This window comes from Trypanosoma grayi (genome assembly GCF_000691245.1).
Source record: "Trypanosoma grayi strain ANR4 Tgr_750_V1, whole genome shotgun sequence".
NCBI classification, from domain to species: Eukaryota; Euglenozoa; class Kinetoplastea; order Trypanosomatida; family Trypanosomatidae; genus Trypanosoma; species Trypanosoma grayi.
Window position 1 is genome coordinate 181 of NW_008826369.1, and position 8,300 is coordinate 8,480.

The 8,300-nt window shown below is 52.9% G+C and overlaps 3 protein-coding genes across 3 annotated transcripts; all 3 read left to right on the plus strand.

Moving 5' to 3' along the window:
* Nucleotides 1-959: 959 nt before the first annotated feature.
* Nucleotides 960-3,581, plus strand: DQ04_07501000 (putative phosphoribosylpyrophosphate synthetase; the record flags this gene model as incomplete). The annotated part of the gene is made up of 1 exon (XM_009315196.1): nt 960-3,581. The coding sequence occupies one exon, from the start codon at nt 960-962 to the stop codon at nt 3,579-3,581; it is 2,622 nt and encodes an 873-aa protein (XP_009313471.1).
* Nucleotides 3,582-4,014: 433 nt separating this feature from the next.
* Nucleotides 4,015-5,664, plus strand: DQ04_07501010 (putative ABC1 protein; the record flags this gene model as incomplete). Its single annotated transcript, XM_009315197.1, has 1 exon — nt 4,015-5,664. The coding sequence occupies one exon, from the start codon at nt 4,015-4,017 to the stop codon at nt 5,662-5,664; it is 1,650 nt and encodes a 549-aa protein (XP_009313472.1).
* Nucleotides 5,665-6,140: 476 nt separating this feature from the next.
* DQ04_07501020 (putative cell cycle sequence binding phosphoprotein (RBP45)) lies at nt 6,141-7,427 on the plus strand (the record flags this gene model as incomplete). Its single annotated transcript, XM_009315198.1, has 1 exon — nt 6,141-7,427. One exon carries the CDS (start codon nt 6,141-6,143, stop codon nt 7,425-7,427), a length of 1,287 nt encoding a protein of 428 aa, XP_009313473.1.
* Between the last annotated feature and the right edge of the window lie 873 nt (nt 7,428-8,300).

Consider the following 8,300-nt stretch of genomic DNA (forward strand, 5'->3'; position numbering starts at 1 on the left):
GTTGGGTGTTTGTGCCGTTGCGCATCTGTGTCTTTTTTTTTTGTTTTGTGGGGGTCGTTTCTCCTGCTTGGACTTTGTATAGAAGAATAACGCCACTGATAGTGGGCGCAACACGGAAGGTTATGTGCCACCAATTCAGCGCAGAGACTGCCTGAAAATAATGCTCCTTCCGACACAACATTGGCCGTGAGGGTCTACCACAGCGGTGTGGCTGGAGCTTTGCTGCTTCACAGGGGCTGTTCCTGCGCATGCGTGTCTGCGGTGCCATCGCGCCGCTAATTTGTGAGTAAGGTTATGCTCCGAAGTCGCGGTACAGTGTGCTGTGAGTCGCTGTTATGACGAGGATGTCCCTATCGTGATTGGCATAATAGACAGGGAGGAACCAATACAGCATTGTGGCGGTAGTCGGCATTGAGTGCGCTGTCGTGTCGTCAAGCAAAAATATGTGTCGAATTCATTTCTCTGCCTGTGTCTGTTTTGTTGGATTTTTTTTTTTCTGCGGAGAGTTCTCTTGGTGTGCAGCTCTTCCGCAGTGCGTGGCGCAGGTACCATGAGCCCGGTGTTGCTCATCATTCACAGTGGTCCCCATTGCGGCCGTGAAGTTGCCTCTGAGGCAAACCTGCAGGCGCTGAAGTGTGGGGGTGCGGGGCGACAGCAACTCAGATGTCTCTGGGGTGTTGCGTCTGTCTGTCTGTGGGTGTTTTTTCCATCTTTGATTCCATTCTTTGTCCACCCAACTGGGCCTCCGCTTCCCATCCTCCCTCTCTCAATCGTTCTTGCTGACGCAAAAGAAGAGGCTCCATCGCTCACATTGTGTCAAACCGAACAGAGAAGATGCCATCTCATGTGCCTCCCATCCTTATTGTTTTTTTTTTTTCGCTTTTCCCGGTCTCATCTATTGTTGCTGTTGCCGGTGTGTGGGGAACATGCGAAGTGGAGAAAAATCGACATAATTCGCCATGAGTATTGCCGTGGTCCTTCCGACGGTTTTCACGGCGGAAGCAGCGGATGCGGAAGCCACTGTGGTCGGGCAGCTCAACGCGTTGTTCCGCCACTCGGGACTGCATTTCTCAACGGCATCGACACAGCTGCACATAATGCCGGAGACAGTACACATACTCTCATACGATGACGTGGCTATGATATCACGATACGCCCGTGTGCTTGTCACGAACAAAGATGTGCAGTGCGACTTCAACGCCCTGTGCGGTGTGCTGTGGGGTCATACCAAGGATGGGGAAGATGCGCTTGACCGCTATATGCAGCAGACCTCCGATGTGGACGACCGCCAGCGTGAGGTAGCGGTGCGTCGACTTGTACCGCACTTGCTCTTGCAGGCGCAGGTGTTTCACACGCTGCGGTGTATTGAGGAGCCGTTTGCGAGGCAGGAGGTGCGGGACGCCGTGAATGTGGTGCAGAAGGATGTGGAGACGGTGCTGCGTCTGGCGATGAAGGTGTTGCGTGTGCTGGATGGCATCATCAAATGCATTCGTCGCGGTGATGCCAATTTCCTTTGGGCCGCAGAGTTGTGCCTTGGTTCTGCGGAAATGTTTGTTGCCGCCGTGTCGGCACGGCATGTCATTGATGTAGACCCTGTGGTTAAATTCTTCAACTCTGATATGGCGTGGCGTCTCAGCGGTATCGGTATTGTTTCGACGGAATGTTACTGCCAAGCGCTTTACCACCTCATATGTACAATCTTTGTTCGTCAAGAGAGCTTCGCTGGTGTTAGCCAGGTGGCGGTACAACTGCTCCTGCATCGGTTAGCCGATCGACCGCCCTTCGATTGGGAAACGTTCAAGCTGGTCTCAAGTCTTCCGAAGGTTCGAATGTCGGTGGGCCCGTTGACCCCGCAATGTGGCGTGCTAAACTATATGAGTCTCGTCCAGCGGTGCGTGGAGTCTCTGCTTCTGTGTGATGCACCATGGGTGAAGACGCTCAAGCGGGGGTGCAGTCATGCTCTCCGCGAAATGAACGAGCAAAAGAAAACGCTGTCCTTCTTTCAGGTGCCCATCCTGGGCGCGTTGCAGGGAATGCCCGAGGTGGACCTCTCCGACGACGGGCAACTGCGGCGCCGTGCCGCAGCGACGCACCTGAGCAACAATGAAAACATCCTGAACCCGAACTTTCTACGGATTCTGCTCTCGCACGGCTACACCATTCCACACGATAATCACAGTCCACTAAGCCGCGCCTCTCTGATGGCGCTTTTCCGCGCCATTACGGACGAGCTCCTGCAAATACCTCTTATCCGCTCTGGGGAGACGACGAAGTTGACGGACGCTCTTTTACGGCCGCCCATATTGACGGCGAGGCTTCTCCAGCTGGTTGTCGATGAAGCCTCGCAGGATGCCCAGACGGCCTCTGACGTGATGAAAGATTTGCATCACATAACGGAAGTTGTGTTTGATGCCAATGCTGCGCAGTACGCTAAACATCTCTCGGCGCGAACAATATCAAGGCAATTGCGCCGCGTCTCGACGTCAACGGTAGAGCTGCTTTTTACGTTCCTCGCCTCCGACGCTTTCCTAGCTAACGTTGATCGTCGTGTGGCACTAGAGTCCCTTGCGAAGGTATTCGCGGTGTGGGCCTTTTATATATCCGTCGAGAAAAACGTAACAGAAAAGGAGAGGAAGAAGATGCTACAGCTCATCGCGAGAATGGGCATGAGACTGATGGCATTGACGCAAATGATGACGGCACCTGAGATCAATGAGTTCTTCAAAACCGTTGTCCTTCCATGCAGTTCTTCAGAAGAGATGAAGCGCAAGAACCGCCTGCAGTACGCACTGCTTGAGGCGTACACGAAGGCCTACGCCTGTTCTGCCGTCGCGTTGGCGATGGAAGAAGACGTGATGCTGCGGCATTGGGTCGACACCGCACTGCGATGTATCCACAACGACCTCAGCGGCGCCCTTTCCGTCGCCGGTATGGACTTTTTAGCGGCGGCGTTCCTCTCGAGGCGGTCGATTGCGCCACTCTTCGTGCCGACGTACGTGACACTGCTGGTGCCGATCGCCAGCCCGTCGCGCTACGGTGAGCCGCCTCTCTTTCTGGTGCGCCGCTTCGCCAAGAGCGTACGGGCAGTGTGCCAGGCACTGGAGGAGTGTGACGAGGACGCTTTGTTGGCAAAGCTGCAGAGCCCTAACTCGTCCGTGAAGAAGTTCCTGGTGGAGATGTGCGGTGAGGGAAGGGCGGCTCCGCAGCTCGACAACGTCCGGCCGGTCAGCAGCGTCCTCCTCATTGTATCAGCGCTCTTTGAGAAGGTGTGCCGCCTTCTCGGCTATGCGGCGGCCACTACTTCCACGAAGGAACGGCTTGCTCGTTTCCAGGCGTACTTTTCGGCGCTCATCAACTTGCTGCGTTGCCGCACCAGCACTGTGCTGCATCGTGTGTGCGCCTCGGTGGAGGCGATCATATTGGAGCACTTGCATGGCGTGCCGAGCGCGCAGGCGCTGTGGATGAAGTACATTTCGACCACCGTCGATTCGCTGGATGGGAGCAGCAAGAAGGGGGTGGCGGAGTGGTTCCTTAAGCTGAGCGAAAAGGCGAACAAGACGGCTCCACAGGCCCGGCTCTAGTGCACAGGAGGAGAAGTGAAGCGAGTGAACAAAAAAGAAAGAGAGATGAGCGAAGAGGGGGGGGTGAGATACTTGTAATGGTGAAGTGATTTACTAAACTAACTTAGTGTGCCCTGAGGGAGCCCGCATCTGGAGCAAAAGACAGGGATAGAAACATCTACCGTCTGCGGGCCAGATCACATCTCTTAGTGGTGCATCACTGATCTGTGAGACACGCGCATTTCCTCTTTGATGAAAGCAAAGAAGTGTAGCCTTCAGTCTGTCGTGGTGTTTTTTTTTTGTTATTTCTGGTGTAGATATTTGTGGTTTTGTTTTATCTTTTGTAGTCTCTTTATCTGTTTTGTTTTGTTTCCATCTGGGTGCTGCGATGCAATAATAAACAAACNAAAAAAAAACGAAAACAGGTGAAGACGCGGATTGTCACCCTGCGGCAATGATAAGCAGGAGTGGTACTGTGCGCTCGTGGTGCAATGTTTCACAAGGCGTAACGAAGATCCTCGCAGCTGTGTGCGGAGACGTCTTTAGCAGCAGCCGTAATAATAATAATAATAATAATACTATTAACAACCACACAGCGGTTAGTGCCGGTGGAGAAGGTCATGCCGCCATGCGTCCAGGCACAGTGCCAAGCGCAGCGGTAGCTCACCTGCGGAACACCACAGCGGAAAAAAAGGAGCCTGTCTACCGCGCTGTCCCGTCCACCCGCGCTGGCCGCGCTGTCGGCTTTGCGTCCCTCTTCATGCAGCTGGGCTGGGACCACCTCGTAGGCACGCAACAGGGTGGCCTGTTGTCGAGTCACAGCCACGAGCGTATCGTTAACACGCTCTGTAGGATGCGTGGGGCGGTGCTGAAACTGGGACAGATGCTTAGCATCCAGGATGCCGCCACTGTACCGCCGCATATCACCCAGATATTTGAGCGAGTACGTGATAGTGCCTACGCCATGCCACGTGAGCAGCTCGACCGCACACTGGCGAAGGAGTACCACAACTCCAACTGGCGCAAGGAGTTATTCGTGCAGTTTGACGACGAGCCCATGGCTGCCGCCAGCATCGGGCAGGTGCACCGCGCCGTCCTGAAGGGAAAGGACGGCGCACAGGTGGAAGAGGCGGCAGCCGTCAAGGTGCAGTACCCCGGCGTGGCGCGCAGTATCGACTCGGACGTTTCAAATTTGAAGATGCTCATAACCCTTAACCTGCTCCCACCNAAGGTGCAGTACCCCGGCGTGGCGCGCAGTATCGACTCGGACGTTTCAAATTTGAAGATGCTCATAACCCTTAACCTGCTCCCACCTGGAATGTTTGTTGATAATATACTGCAGGAGCTCCGGGAGGAGCTTGCGTTAGAGTGTCGCTACTCGGTGGAGGCAGAGAAGCAGATGCGTTATGCCGTGCTCATCCAGCAGGACCCGCAGCTGCGTGAAACGTTTATCGTGCCGAAGGTGTACGAATCCCTTTCGACCGACAGCGTTTTAGTCACGGAGTTAATCACCGGTGTGCCAATTGACCGCTTGGCGACTGTGTCTGGAATGCAGGAGCTCAAGAACTACGTGGCCCAGCGCATGTTCCTATTGACACTCTCTGAGCTCTTCCGCTGGCACTTCATGCAAACGGATCCAAACTATTCCAACTTCCTCTTTGACGCCACGACGAATAAAATTGGTCTCCTCGACTTTGGTGCGGCACGCGAGTACAGCGCGGAGTTTGTGCAAGACTACATTGATGTGGTTGCCGCTGCCGCACGAGAAGATCGTGATACCATCATAGAAAAGAGCATTAAGCTAGGCTTTCTCACAGGACATGAGATGAAGGAGATGCTGGATGCGCATGTCCAGAGTGTGGTGCTGCTGGGCAAACCGTTCCGGTACCGCGACAAGCCTTTCGACTTCGCGGCGGAACACCTTCCCTCGCAGATACAGGCATACGTGCCCACAATGATCAAGTTGCGGCTGCGCCCGCCCCCTACGCCGGTGTACTCGTTGCACCGGCGGCTTAGTGGGACGATACTACTAGCGACCAAACTGAAAGCTACTGTCAATGTGGGGGATATTTTCTGGGATATTTATGACAATCCCAAGATGTAACTCCTGTTTTACCACCTGAATTCATGTTGTCACTGGATGTTGCGCTGTTCTCATGGCTCTTCATGCGTGTGTGAATTTTTTTTCTTTTGCTGTTTCGGTGGTGCGTATGATTTGCTCGGTATATTTCTTTATTTCTTTCCTTGTTCCTGTACACGTTTGTGGCTAAATAGGAGGAGTTAGATAGGGAGGGCGTAGAGGAGTCAACTGCAACCCTCCTCACCCGTCGTAAGAAGTGTAGAGAAACCTAATTAAGGAAAGCGTCTTCTTTCCTTCTATACGAGACTCACGAAGAAATTTTAGAAAGGAAAAACCGAGCACCTACTGAGATTTGTATTAACATAAACTACGAAAGAAGAACAGGAAGGGAGGGGAAAAAAGGAACGAAAAAAAAAAAGCAAGTGTGTCTTCTGCGTGCGTGCGTGTGTGTGTGTGTGTGTGTTTCAAAAATGCAACAACAGTTCAGCAGACAGGAACAGATGAATGTGGCGATCCAAAATTTGAAGCTGGAGATGAATGAACGCTTCGCGGAGCAGGAGAAGAGTATACGGCAGGTCTACGGCGAACTGAAGGAAGGTTTAGATAGAATTCAGCGAGCAGTTGTAGTGGGCAACAGCGTGGGCCCTGGATTGGGGAATTCGTCGAACTTCTTGGGAAACATGGACCACGTCACACCGGTCTTTACGCGCTACGTTGCCGACGGTCAAGGCACAACAGGGGTTGGACGTCTCGTGGTGCCTTCCACACCGCCGAACGGGCGGCTGCAATTGATGCCGACGGAATTGCGCAGCCACAGGGGCGACAGTGTACCGCAAGGCGAACGCGCCGATTGGGGCACACTGACAGCGTCTAGCCTGCATGAGGCCACGCCGGCGGTGTCACCGCAGAAGCAGTGGGCGAACGAGGAGCTGGCGCAGGACGAACAGAACCCGTCCGTAGACTACACCTGCTTCGAAACACTCGACAGGTTGGTAAATGAAGATGAAATGAATCAAGGCTCCATGGGACAGATGCTTTCCTTCTTGAACGATGATGAGGCGAAGCAGCAGCAACAGCAACAGAGTCTGATCTTATGCGGCGCGAAGCACGACATTCAGATCAATGCATTGGGGTCCGTACCAAACAAACACCTGACGACAAGTCTGCGTGTTGAGTACGTGAATGGGCGTCCAAAAGCAGTGCCTATATTGGACGGTGCCCCTGACGAACCAGAGAAGCTGGGCATCGACGTGCGCGCCCGGTGCAAGGTATTGGTGGAGTTCAAGCGTAAACGTGTGCTGCAATTCGAGTCAAAGGAATACGTTCCACCCGGCAGCTATGTGATGGTCGGCGGCGATCGCGGTGAGGACCTCGGGCTGGTAACATACACGTGGTGCGAGACGACGAGGCTCGCCAAAGCCGCTGACGGCGGCGATGCCAGCAACGGCAGCAAGCCCAGCGTGCTGGGCGTGTGTCTCTCCGGCAGTACCCACACGCGTAGCATTGGCCTTGGGATGGGAACGGTGGTGCGTTTAGCCGATGAGTCAGATGTCACGCAGCTGCATACGGTTCAGGTGGAGCTTGAGCGGCGCGCCATTGATGTCTGCTCGCAGCGGGTCCTCGAGCGTGGGTTACCCATGACCATCGTGGACGCCGAGTACCAGTTTGACAAGAAGAAACTCACGTTCTTCTACGAGGCGCAACAGCGCATGGACTTCCGCGAGCTCGTGCGGGACCTATACAAGACGTTTCGTGCAAGGATCTGGATGGAGGTGGTGGAAAACTAAGAGACATCACCAGGCTGTTTTTTTTTTTNTATACAAGACGTTTCGTGCAAGGATCTGGATGGAGGTGGTGGAAAACTAAGAGACATCACCAGGCTGTTTTTTTTTTTCGTGTGTGTGTGTGTGTGTGTTGGTGGTTTTTTTTTTGTGTTATCATTCTTGTTTGGGGCGTGTTTCATATCACATAGATGAAGATGCTGGGGTGATTGCGTCAGACATCACATCACAGAGTAAGATGCAGAGAAGCGCAAGAAAGATTTTTGTTTCACGAATACGATCGTCGCGGAGACGGCGAACTCTTCATCCTGGGAAATAACGTAGGGCAAGCACGAGTGGTAGAGTGAGGGGGTGGAGGGGGGAGGGAAAAAAACCCAAAGAAAAAGGAGGATGTTTCACAACACGTGTACAAATGTGCATAGATGTGTAAACTACCTCCATCATAACCAAAACAAAACAAAAAAGAGAAAAAAGGGGAAACGGTGCGGTAAGGTACGTTTTAGATGTGCAGTTGTTTCTCAATCTTGCTTCCACTCATTTGTTCTCTTTCATGTAATGCGGATATTGCTACTACTATGAATTTGTGAGAGTTCCTGGCTTTGGAATCTGTCAGGAATAGAACGACGAACTCAAAGAATGAGAAAAGGAGGAGGGTGTTAGTGAGAGAGAGAGAGAGAGCGAGAGGGAGGGGGACGGAGAACGAGGGGGGAAAGAGGGTCAGAGAGAGAGAAAGTGAAAGGAGAGAGGATCTTTACGTAAGGTTGTTGTTTTTTTGGTAGGGAATGACGGATAAAAAATGCCTTACTATCACTTTTTTTCAACCGGTGCACATCTTGATTTTCACGTCTCCTTGTTGTTGTTATTGTTTATATATATATA